The following is a 13299-nucleotide window of genomic DNA, read 5'->3' on the forward strand; positions in this document are numbered from 1 at the left end:
CATAGATGCTGAAAAAGGTGCTTACCACAGTGTTACCTTAGTGATGACCAATTTAATCGTCTGATGCCATGGGCCTTCTACAGGTTAGTATTTAGTGTTTGTTAAAAGAAGTTGCTTGGAAAAAAAAATATTAGTAGTCCAAAAATGTCAAAGTTATTTTTCCTGTAAACAAATTGTGTTTGTTTGTTTGTTTAAGCCTGTTGCTTCAACAGAGCCCTGAGCTTCAAAAAAAGAGTTGTACGTTGTCAAGGCTTTCTCAACACTGCCGTCTTATGCCATATCCGTCTGCTGGAGCTCTTCCTGGATGGGTCCTCTGTCACTGGAACCCTTGAAAGTCAGGTGACCAAGCCTCAAACCTCAAGCCATATATCCCCTGTTCAATTCAATTGAATATACATAATAATATAATTGAATATCTCTTTACATCTGTGACAACTGAGGTCAGATGGATTCTTGGCAGATTCTGAGCCGTACCAAAATCTTTCTGTTGAAGGCCATTTCTCAGACGACCCCTTCCACTCTCTTCTCTAGGCATCTCTTACACGCGCGCACACACACACACACACACACACACACACACACACACACACACACACACACACACACACACACACACACACACACACACACACACACACACACACACACACACACACACACACACACACACACCATGAGTTTTCTTCATCTTCTTCTGGTTCTAATGTCTCTACACCATAAGCTTTCTTCATCTTCTTCTGGTTCTAATGTCTCTACTGTTGTGTTTACTGGTGCAGCTAAAGTCTTTGTGTAAGGACGTTGATCCAGAGGTGGCAGCAGCTTTGTCTGCACACCTGCACAGCTACATTCCAGAGCTGCCTTTACTTTGAAGGCAACTTTGGCACAATGAAACCTCACCAAATAACTGCAAGACATCACAGATGTTTTTCTTTATGTTCTCAGAAACATTACAAAATGAAGAAATACATGAATAACGATGTGACTTGTCTAATTAAAGTACTATAACAATTGGAAATCTGCATTTTACTTGCACATCTTTTATTACAGATCATACAGATGCATTTGATGTCAGACAACACAACTACATATATGACTTCCTATCTGATAACAAGCTTAAAAAGTAAAAAAGGTTGTTGGAAAATTACAGTAAAGGCAAATATACATAAGGTTTTGAGCAGCACCATCAGTCAAAGCAAAAACCTCCATAGTACACCACAAGCTGTGAGTCTTCATGACATCATTTGTCTTGTTCTTGTGGCATTGTCTTCCTGTTCATTGTGTTTTGCAGGCTGCAAAATGCAGAGTGTGGCTTCTGCTTGGTTGCCTTTCTTCTGCACCTCGGTTTGAGTCAGTGGATGGACCATGGACATGTGAACGTTGAGATTATGGGCTTTCTCAAAACGCTTGCTGCATATTAAACAGGCAAATTCCAAGTCAGCCTCTCCCTTATGTTTAGTCATGTGATATTTCAATGACGCCCGCTGACGACACTGGAAGCCACAAATCTCACATCTGTAAGAAAAACACTATCAATGAAATATTTGTATTTCTAAAATAAGCAAGTCTTGAAATAAAATTCTGGAATTTCTATACAAATGTATCTCACAAAATTAAAACATCAAGAATAACTGAAGCTGAAATATTTCAATATTCATTTCTTATAATATAGACAAGGGTGGGTAGGTGGGTTCGATTTATGGATGGACGAACGGAGTGATGGACGGACGGATGTGCGCCTCAAATGTACAAACAAACATAATACACGGCCAGCTTGACTCGCGAGAAATTTTGTGTGCCGAGCACAAAGCACTGTGCCTCTCGTATGGCCGCAATCATGTTGCATGTGTTGTCGATCACAGCAGTGACTCAATGATTTGGCCAAGGAATTTCCAAATTGGAACATCTGTTATAGTCACCTAGTGTGGGTCTCGTCTGAAGTTTGCTAGAGAGGATTTGGATGATCCAGAAGAGGGTTGGGATAATGTCGTATGGAATGTCAAACTTGAGACGGGCCTGGACATGCACTGGTTTAAGCAGGGGGATACGTCTGGCACTGCAAGATTTGAGTCCTTGGTGACATAGTGTGTTACTGATGGCAGTCTTTGTTACTTTGCTGCCAGCTCTCTGCAGGTCATTCATTAGGTCCTCCCGTGTGGTTCTGGGATTTTTGTTCACCATTCTTGTGATCATTTTGACCCCACGGGGTGAGATCTTGCATGGAGCCCCCGATCAAGGCCATTATCGACCAAATACTTATTTTCCACCATAATTTGCAAATAGATTATTTAAAAATCTGACAATGTGATTTTGTGGATTTTTTTCCATTATGTTTTTCATAGTTGAAGTGTACCTATGATGAAAATTACAGCCATCTCTCATCTTGTAAGTGGGAGAACTTGCACAATTGATGGCTGACTAAATACTTTCTTGCCCCACTGTAGATAAAATGAATACGTATAGAACTGCAGTAAGAAAAGTTTTAGAATCAGCTGAATTATTATCAATCGATTGATAATGTCCAGTGTTTATTTCTAGGACTATATTTAAAGCTATATTTTTAATATAGTACTTACTACAGAGGTTTATGTCCAAGACAACATTTAAAGCTATATTTTTAATATAGTCGTACTTACTGCAGAGGTTTTACACCTGAATGTCTCATTTGGTGAACTGAGAGATGTTTCCTCTGTTTAAAGGTTTGTCCGCACTGGTCACAGATGTAGTTCCTCTCATCTGAAAAAACAGACAAGATACGGTTCACCCCATATTTTATTTACAGCCTAGTTTAGCATCTCAGTGAAATAACAGAATTGCTTGAAAGACCTAACCCAAGCGTGTGAAACAGTTTAATTCACGGGCTACATAAAGGTAAATTTGATGTCAGTGAGCCAGAGCAGCAAATTCACAACATAATAACGACATTAATATAAATCAAAGAGAGAACTAGGGATGCACCAAAAATTTGGTTATTAAAAAACATTGGTAGAAAATTGCCCAAAAACAGGGATCTAACATTTTCCACAGGTTGCAGGTTTTTGACACTCGCATACCCTACCCCAGGGGTGTCAAACAAATTTTTGTTGCGGGCCGCATCATAGTCATAGTTTCCCTCGGAGAGCCATTATGGCTGTCAACGTCTTCTATATACACATAGACTACACAACAAACTGACGAATAAATAGTTTTGAAATAAGAGACGAGTTAAAATTGTTCAAATATAAAAAAAAAACCCAAATAGTAATAAAAAAAATCTAGCAATGTCTACTTTGGGAAAGTGAAGACAATTTGTAATTTTAGTAATGACACAAAGTTGATGCAAAATTTGTCTTCGCGAGCCACATATGGCACTTATGCCCTCCCCACATTGCTGACGGTGTTGTTTTGAAGAATGACTAATGGTGCAAGCAGGGTTAATGGCAAGATACTGGGGGGAAAATCATGTCCGTTTCAACTTTAAAATATAAATTAGACAATGAAAACCATTGATTCACTACTAATATTTTTTGCCTGATTACTTGATAAGAAAATTTGATCCAACTGAATTCTTTATTGAATTGCCATGGACTTTCAAAGTAATTGGCCAGGAGGATGTGCCGTATTGGCCCGAATATAAGACAAGGTTTTTTTCATTGAAATAGAACTGAAAAGGTGGGGGGGGGTCGTCTGACATTCGGGGTCTAGGTAAAGGCTTTTTTCAAACTTGAGTCTTGAAAAAAAGGGAGTCGTCTTATAATCGGGGTCGTCATACATTTGGGCCAATTAAATGGTATTTAAAACTCGTAAAACGGCTGACACGCTACGCATCATCTGAAAATCTGTCTGTAAGACCACCATAATTTTTCATTGTAGAAAATACTAATTGCATGTGCATTACTATTTCCTGATTGTTTTGTAAAATAAAAGGCACCTTGGAAATTGAGTCCAAAATTTGACATATATTGATCAAGGCCAGGGGACTTGGAAAAGCCTGCTTAAATGTAGAGGAAAAGAGTCATAAGGGGAGTTAGATGGCTTCGTTTGGCAAACCACATGCGTCTAAAAACTTCAAGGAACTTCAAAACTTCACAATAATTTAATACCACTGAACATGTATATACAGTGCCTTGCGAAAGTATTCGGCCCCCTTGAACCTTTCAACATTTCGCGACATTTCAGGCTTCAAACAAAGATATAAAAGTTTAATTTTTTTGTCAAGAATCAACAAGTGGGACACAATCGTGAAGTGGAACAAAATTTATTGGATAATTTAACTTTTTTAACAAATAAAAAACTGAAAAGTGGGGCGTGCAATATTATTCGGTCCCCTTGCGCTAATACTTTGCAGCGCCACCTTTTGCTGCAATTACAGCTGCAAGTCACTTGGGGTATGTCTATCAGTTTTGCACATCGAGAGACTGGAATTCTTGCCCATTCTTCCTTGCAAAACAGCTCGAGCTCAGTGAGGTTGGATTGTTGGAGCGTTTGTGAACAGCAGTCTTCAGCTCTTTCCACAAATTCTCGATTGGATTCAGGTCTGGACTTTGACTTGGCCATTCTAACACCTGGATACGTCTATTTGTGAACCATTCCATTGTAGATTTGGCTTTATGTTTTGGATCATTGTCCTGTTGGAAGATGAATCTTCGTCCCAGTCTCAGGTCTTTTGCAGACTGCAACAGGTTTTCTTCCAGAATGGTCCTGCATTTGGCTCCATCCATCTTCCCATCAATTTTAGCCATCTTCCCTGTCCCTGCTGAAGAAAAGCAGGCCCAAACCCTGATTCTGCCACCACCATGTTTGACAGTGGGGATGGTGTGTTCAGGGTGATGAACTGTGATGCTTTTACGCCAAACATATCGTTTTGCATTGTGGCCAAAAGGTTTGATTTTGGATTCATCTGAACTTCTTCCACATGTTTGGTGTGTCTCCCAGATGGCTTGTGGAAAACTTTAAACGAGACTTTTTATGGATATCTTTGAGAAATATCCAAAGATTTATCCATTTTTTTTCAAAACAGCACTTAATGTTGATTCCAAAATGTCTACTCACAAACACAGCAGACTAGCTTATTGTTTTGCCTGTTTTGCCCACTTCAAAAAGAGCAGTGCTCCCATGCTTCCCACGAATATTCAAATGAAATATTGTTTCATTTCGATATATATGCAGTGAAAGAACTGGAAGAGATTGGTTTGTAAATACTCTGGTTTGCCAGATCAGTGGCCTAGTAATAGAGTGTCCGCCCTGAGACTGGAAGGTTGTGGGTTCAAACCCCGGCCGGGTCATACCAAAGACTATAAAAATGGAACCCATTGCCTCCCTGCTTGGCACTCAGCATTAAGGGTTGGAATTGGGGGGTTAGATCACCAAAAATGATTCCCGAGCGCGGCGCTGCTGCTGCTCACTGCTCCCCTCTCCCCCAGGGGATGGATCAAAATCACATGGGGATGGGTTAAATGCAGAGGACAGAGCCCTTTGAGACTGCTTGTGATTTAGGGCTATATAAAAACCTGACTTGACTTGAAATGGCTTTCTTCTTTACACTCTTCCATAAAGGCCAGATTCTTCCATAAAGGCCAGATTTGTGCAGTGCACGACTGATTGTTGTCCTATGGACAGACTCTCCCAGCTCAGCTGTAGTTATCTGCAGTTCATCCAGAGTGATCATGGGCCTCTTGGCTGCATCCCTGATCAGTCTTCTCCTTGTTTGAGATGAAAGTTTGGCGGGACGGCCGGGTCTTGGTAGATTTGCAGTGGCTTGCACAGTGCTCCTTGAGATGTTTAAAGATTGGGAAATCTTTTTGTATCCAAATCCGGCTTTAAACTTCTCCACAACAGTATCTCGGACCTGCCGTGTGTGTACCTTTGTCTTCATGGTTCTCTCTGCGCTTTAAACAGAACCCTGAGACTATTAAAGAGCAGGTGCATTTATACGGAGACTTGATTACACACAGGTGCATTCTATTTATCATCATCAGTCATTTAGGACAACATTGGATCATTCAAAGATCCTCACTGAACTTCTGGAGTGAGTTTGCTGCACTGAAAGTAAAGGGGCCGAATAATATTGCACGCCCCACTTTTCAGTTTTTTATTTGTTAAAAAACTTTAAATTATCCAATAGATTTTGTTCCACTTCCACTTGTTGATTCTTGACAAAAAATTAAAATTTTATATCTTTATGTTTGATGCCTGAAATGTGGCAAAATGTTAAAAGGTTCAAGGGGGCCGAATACTATCGCAAGGCACTTCTGAAGTGAGTTTGCTGCACTGAAAGTAAAGGGGCCGAATAATATTGCACGCCCCACTTTTCAGTTTTTTATTTGTTAAAAAAGTTTAAATTCACCTTCACCTTTATCTTCTTCCGCTTATCCGGGGTCGGGTCGCGGGGGCAGCAGCTTTAGGAAGGACTACCAGACCTCCCTCTCCCCAGACACTTCCTCCAGCTCATCCCGGGGGATCCCAAGGCGTTCCCAGGCCAGCCGAGAGATGTAGTCTCTCCAGCGCGTCCTGGGTCGTCCCCGGGGTCTCCTACTGGTGGGACATGCCCAGAACACCTCCCCAGGGAGGCATCTAATGAGATGCCCCAGCCACCTCATCTGGCTCCTCTCAACATGGAGGAGCAGCGGTTCTACTCCGAGTCTCTCCCGGATGACCGAGCTTCTCACCCTATCTCTAAGGGAGAGCCCGGACACCCTGCGGAGGAAACTCATTTCAGCCGCTTGTATCCTGGATCTCGTTCTTTTGGTCACGACCCATAGCTCGTGACCATAGGTGAGGGTAGGAGCGTAGATCGACCGGTAAATCGAGAGCTTTGCCATTTGGCTCAGCTCTCTCTTCACCACGACGGACCGGTACAGAGTCCGCATTACTGCCAACACTGCACCGATCCGCCTGTCGATCTCGCGCTCCATCCTGCCCTCACTCGTGAACAAGACCCCAAGATACTTGAACTCCTCCACTTGGGGCAGGATCTCATCCCTGATCCGGAGAGGGCATTCCACCCTTTTCCGACCGAGGACCATGAACTCGGATTTGGAGGTGCTGACCCTCATCCCGACCGCTTCACACTCGGCTGCGAACCGGAGCTGGAGATCACGGACTGAAGAAGCCAACAGCACCACGTCATCTGCAAAAAGCAGGGACACGATGCTGAGGTCCCCAAACCGGACCCCCTCAACGCCTCGGCTGCGCCTAGAAATTCTGTCCATAAAAATTATGAACAGAATCAGTGACAAAGTGCAGCCTTGGCGGAGTCCAACCCTCACTGGGAACGAATCCGACTTACTGCCGGAAATGCGGACCAAACTCTGGCATCGGTGATACAGGGACCGAACCGCCCTTATCAGTTGGCTCGGCACCCCATATTCCTGAAGCACCCTCCAGAGAACCTCCCGAGGGACACGGTCGAACGCCTTCTCCAAGTCCACCAAACACATGTGGACTGGTTGGGCAAACTCCCATGCACCCTCGAGGATCCTGCCGTGGGTGTAGAGCTGGTCCACTGTTCCACGGCCAGGACGAAAGCCACACTGCTCCTCCTGAATCCGAGGTTCGACCTCCCGACGGATCCTCCTCTCCAGCAACCCTGAATAGACCTTACCAGGGAGGCTGAGGAGTGTGATTCCCCTGTAATTGGAACACACCCTCCGGTCCCCCTTCTTAAAGAGGGGAACCACCACCCCAGTCTGCCAATCCATATGCACCGTCCCTGATGTCCACGCAATGCTGTAGAGGCGTGTCAGCCATGACAGCCCCACAACATCCAGAGCCTTTAAGAACTCCGGGCAGATCTCATCCACCCCCGGGGCCTTGCCACCAAGGAGTTTTTTTTAAGTACCTCAGTGACTTCGACCTCCGAGATTGGAGAGTCCCCCTCAGAGTCCTCAGGCCCTGCTTCCACAATGGAAGGCGTGTTGGTGGAATTGAGGAGGTCTTCGAAGTATTCCACCCACCGACTCACGACATCCCGAGTCGAGGTCAGCAGCACACCATCTCCATTGTAAACAGTGTTGACCGTGCACTGCTTCCCCCTCCTGAGACGCCGGATGGTGGACCAGAATTTCCTCGAAGCCGTCCGGAAGTCATTCTCCATGGCTTCGCCAAACTCCTCCCACGCCCGAGTTTTTGCCTCAGCAACCGCCGAAGCCGCGTTCCGCTTGGCCATCCGGTACCTGTCAGCTGCCTCCAGAGTCCCGCAGGCCAAAACGGCCCTATACGACTTCTTCTTCAGCTTGACGGCATCCATTACCGCCGGTGTCCACCAGCGGGTTCGGGGATTGCCGCCACGACAGGCACCAACAACCTTATGGCCACAGCTCCGGTCGGCTGCCTCAACAATGGAGGCGCGGAACAAGGTCCACTCGGACTCAATGTCCCCCGCCTCCCCCGGGACGTGGGAAAAGCTCTGCCGGAGGTGGGAGTTGAAGCTCGTCCTGACAGGGGATTCTGCCGGACGTTCCCAGCAGACCCTCACAGAGCGTTTGGGTCTGCCAGGTCGGACCGGCATCTTCCCCCACCATCGGAGCCAACCCACCACCAGGTGGTGATCAGTTGACAGCTCCGCCCCTCTCTTCACCTGAGTGTCCAAAACATGCGGCCGCAAATCCGATGACACGACTACAAGGTCGATCAACGAACTGCGGCCTAGGGTGTCCTGGTGCCAAGTGCACACATGGACACCCTTATGCTTGAACATGGTGTTCATTATAGAAAATCCGCGTCGAGCACAGAATTCCAACAATAGAACACCGCTCGGGTTCAGATCGGGGGGGCCGTTCCTCCCAATCACGCCCTTCCAGGTCTCACTCATTGCCCACGTGAGCATTGAAGTCACCCAGTAGAACGATGGAGTCCCCAGAAGGAGCGATCTCCAGCACTTCCTCCAGGGACTCTAAGAAGGGTGGGTACTCTGAGCTGCCGTTCGGTGCATAGACACAAACAACAGTCAGGACCCGTCCCCCCACCCGAAGGCGGAGGGAGGCTACCCTTTCGCTCACCGGGGTGAACCCCAATGTGCAAGTGCCCAGCCGGGGGGCAATAAGTGTGCCAACACCTGCTCGACGCCTCTCACCGTGGGCAACTCCAGAGTGGAAGAGAGTCCAGCCCCTCTCGAGAGGGCTTGTACCAGAGCCCAAACTATGTGTGGAGGCAAGTCCGACTATGTCTAGTCGGAACCTTTCTGCCTCACACACCAGCTCGGGCTCCTTTCCAGCCAGAGAGGTGACATTCCATGTCCCTAGAGCCAGCCTCTGCAGCCGGGGATCGGACCGCCAAGGTCCCCGCCTTTGGCCGCCGCCCAGCTCACTATGCACCCGACCCCTTTGGCCCCTCCTATAGGTGGTGAGCCCATTGGAAGGGGGACCCACGTTTTCTTTTCGGGCTATGCCCGACCGGACCCCATGAGCGAAGGCCCGGTCACCAGGCGCTCGCCTTCGAGCCCCACCTCCAGGCCTGGCTCCAGAGAGGGGACCCGGTGACCCGCGTCCGGGCGAGGGAAAACTACATCCATATATTTTTTTCATCATAAGGGGTCTTCTGAGCCGTGCTTTGTCTGGCCCCTCACCTAGGACCCTTCTGCCGCGGGTGACCCTACCAGGGGCATGAAGCCCTAGACAACATGGCTCCTAGGATCATAGGGGCATGCAAACCCGCAAAAAAGGTGACGACTCACGGAGGGGAAAAGTTTAAATTATCCAATAAATTTTGTTCCACTTCACGATTGTCTCCCACTTGTTGTCGATTCTTGACAAAAAATTTTTTTTTTATATCTTTATGTTTGATGCCTGAAATGTGGTGAAATGTTGAAGGGTTCAAGGGGGCCGAATACTATCGCAAGGCACTATATATGACATGGACAGAGGAGCCAAATGTGATGTTTGAAAGAGTCCTAGCTGTACAACCTTATCAATGAAAAACAGGAATTTATTGCACATTTCAGAGTGAAAGGCTGAGGGGGTTTACATACAAATCCGGCCCCCGGTCAGATTTCATACGGCCCGCAGCTTCGGTCTTATAATGTATTATTTATGGCCTGCCTGCACTGTCAAACTGAATTTAGAAAAATCATAAAACTTGAAACTCTAATTCCTCCTATTATCAAAAGGTGAAAGCACCACCCCTCTCCGCTCATTTCTGCCATGGCGACTGCAAAGAAAACGAGGAAAGTTGACATTGAGGGCCATCGCTTTCAAGAGAAATGGGAATTACAATACTTTTTCACTGAAAATCAAGGCAATTGTGTTTGTCTAATTTCTATAAAGACGGTTGCCTTGTTTAAGGATTTCAACCGAAGGAGACACTATCAGACGACAAGCTAACAGGGAGTGACTGTGCTGATAAAGTGAAGCAGCTCCGAGCTGAACTGGCATCACAACAGCGATTCTTTACGCGGGGCTGTGAGTCAAAATTAAATCAAAAGTAAATATTACTTAATATTAAATATTACAAAGTGGCCATGTTAATACTGTTGATGTTATGAACCTGTAGATGTGACACAAACTAACCTTTGAAAGAAAAGAAACGTGAACAAGAAGGACATGCTTGGACCGGCTTGTTTCTAAGAAACAAGCTCAGTGCTTCCACTAATTCAACGTAATGGTGAGTTTTATTTTTATGTGGTTTATATTTGTTTTTATGCCAGTCATATTATTTTATTTCATCGTATTTATATATTATATATGTATTTACATAAAGGCCGGTCTGCGAAACTATTTCTGATTTAGAGAACCGACCAGTAGTGACCAGGGTTTTGGTTCTCGTTTTAGATTTATTTATGGGTATTTATTTATATGCATTTGGTTTTCTGTTTTGGTAAAAGTATTTATTCCAAGAATATTTTGTAATCAATTACTTTTGGTTTAGTTTTGTAGGTTTAGGTAAGTCAATGCCGATTGACTGTCGTCAACATGCTAAGAACAGGCAGCAAAAGCAGCAGAAGCAGCTCTGATGGGCCTAAATAGCAGGAACGAATTGTAATTTAGCGATGATAGAAGCATGGTTAAAATAATGAGTCAATGACTGACAATTACAGTTTATTTGCTGTAAACCACTGTACAGACGTAAAGCTAGACCAAGCTTCTATTGTAAAAAAAAAAAAAAAAGTCCTTCACAGTGGGGTGCGGACCCCTGGGGGGGCGGGGGGATGACACCAGGGAACGCTTTTTTGGCTGTACTAGATTAAAGGGTAATAATACATCCACTGCAGTAGGTAGGGGTCGCGGTATCGCTGTAAGAGTGTGCGCAAGGAGTATTCGCTCTATAGTGAAGAGCGCACAGAACATACACGCACGCAGCACAGAGCAGGCGATAAAAAGTGCAGTGGGACACCATGGAAAAATATTTGACAGGGTTGAAAAGAACGGTGGAGAGAGACGGAGATAAGAGAAATAAGAGTCACACGAAAGCTAAGACAAGGAAATAAGATGTAGCCTACGTAGCGCTCGGCTTCAGTGTGACTACTATGAGAGACAAGTAAAGACCGGTGTGTTTACTGTGCCTTACACTGTTCGCAACGGACAGTATTAAGCCAAATAAATTAGGGCGGCACTTAACGGCATTGGACCGCAATCACGCTGACAAGAAGCTTGAGGTTTTTCAGCGAAAACTGGCTGAATATTGCCAACAATCATCCAACTTTGTGAATGCTACTTCAGTCAATCAGCAACCACTGATAGCATCATATAAAGTACCGTACCAAATTGCTCGGTACAAAAAAAAAAAACACCATCGCAGAAGAGCTGACACTGCCTGCAGCCGTGGAAATGGTCTCCGTCATGCTGCCTCATTTTGATAAAAAAAAAAAAAAACAGCACAAATTGTTTAACTCATTTTTGCTTTGTTTTAGGTTAAAATGTTTTACATATTGTGCTCCTAAGTTAATGTTGATTACATTGAATTGAATCTTATTTATTGCAGTGATTTATATTTATGTTTATTATTATTGTATTGTATTTAATCAGCATAAAATGGCAGTTGGTCAAGAATGTTTATAGTTTAAATAATTTTTGCTCATTTTTTTAATTTCAGGCAAAGGGATGCACTTTTAATACGTTCTGTTACAGACTAAAATGATGTTAATAAAATTATTCTTTATTGTAAGTTGATCTTTCTTTCTTTTTTTCATTTATTTTGTGTTTTCTTTAACGTTAATAAGGGTACAAGCATGGGGGACGCACAAAGTTTTCTTCTCCGGGGGGGGGGGGGCTGCATCACAGAAAAAAATTGAGAAGCACTAGATTAAACCAACCATACCTGTGTGGATGAGCTTTACATGTCGTTGCAAGTAACGGTCAATGACAAAGACCTTGTTGCATCCAGGGTGGGGACAGGGTCGCTCTCTTACTTCTTCATGATGCTCTTTGATATGCTTCTGGAGGACAATACCAAGGTGAAAACAAAGACCTACTTCAATAGACAATCTCACCACACATTTTGTACCTAAATGGGGGGGGGGGGTCACTCATTATGAGTGTTGACAATAATTAGCAACTAGGCCTGCGGGCCACATCCGTTTAATCCGGCCCGTCAAACCTGAATAAATTGTATTATCAAATATTTCTTTTGGTCATTTTCCCTGAAATGACTGCGTTTCCCTAGTAGATGGGGAAACGCCCGCGCATTTACTCCCGGAAGCTGTGTCTGAAGTGCGTGTACGTACTCAGTAGTAAAGACCCGGGGCACTCCGCGCTCTATTTCTATCAGTGCCGAATTTCGAGTGTGGGCTGTGACGTCAGCATTCTCGTATTTCACGCGCTGAGCTTTCAGATACAGTTTTACGCTATGGCCACCCACAAACCTTCGCCTGGAATCCTTCCATTAAAATGAGTGCAGGATGCTCAAGGACATTGATGCACCATCTGTTTGCGACTAATCTTAACTTTTAAAGTTCTTAAGGCCGACTTTAAAGAAGTATTTCCCTTTGCTCACCTCTGTCACCAGGTGTTTGTGAGTTAAAGCTCTGCTCTGATTTTCAGATAACCGTCACGGTGTAGCCGTTTTGATTTCTTTATTACTTAATTTAGATGTATTCTTTCCTGATCCTTCAAGATGATGTATCTGGTCTGAATGTTTGCCGTTTGATGTGATTTTGCCTCATTAGATAAACATCTTTCATATATCTGACCTGCAGGCGCTGAAGTGATGGAAACTGTTATTCATAATAACAGTGTCGTATTTAATGAGAATCACTGATATTAGTTTTTGGGTGAAATAAATTTTTTAATGCTGTTAATAAATGCATTTGTTTTCAAAAAGCTTTTTCTGAATATCCACGCTTTACTACCTACTGAATGCCAAAACCTTTTATGCAATAACCTTTACATG

The 13299-nt window shown here is 44.4% G+C and overlaps 1 protein-coding gene across 1 annotated transcript in view; it reads right to left on the minus strand.

The window, feature by feature from the left end:
* Positions 1-526: 526 nt before the first annotated feature.
* The window catches only part of znf276 (zinc finger protein 276), a 49682-nt gene continuing 36909 nt past the window's right edge, over positions 527-13299 (minus strand). The window contains 4 exon segments of the mRNA XM_085913734.1: positions 527-1315; positions 1317-1512; positions 2634-2733; positions 12229-12346. Of these exon segments, the coding sequence (XP_085769860.1) occupies positions 1238-1315; positions 1317-1512; positions 2634-2733; positions 12229-12346 (492 nt within the window). The 3' untranslated portion in view covers positions 527-1237.

The sequence above is a fragment of the Syngnathus leptorhynchus genome, chromosome 6 (assembly GCF_054491065.1).
Source record: "Syngnathus leptorhynchus isolate UIUO chromosome 6, UIUO_Slep, whole genome shotgun sequence".
NCBI lineage: Eukaryota > Metazoa > Chordata > Actinopteri > Syngnathiformes > Syngnathidae > Syngnathus > Syngnathus leptorhynchus.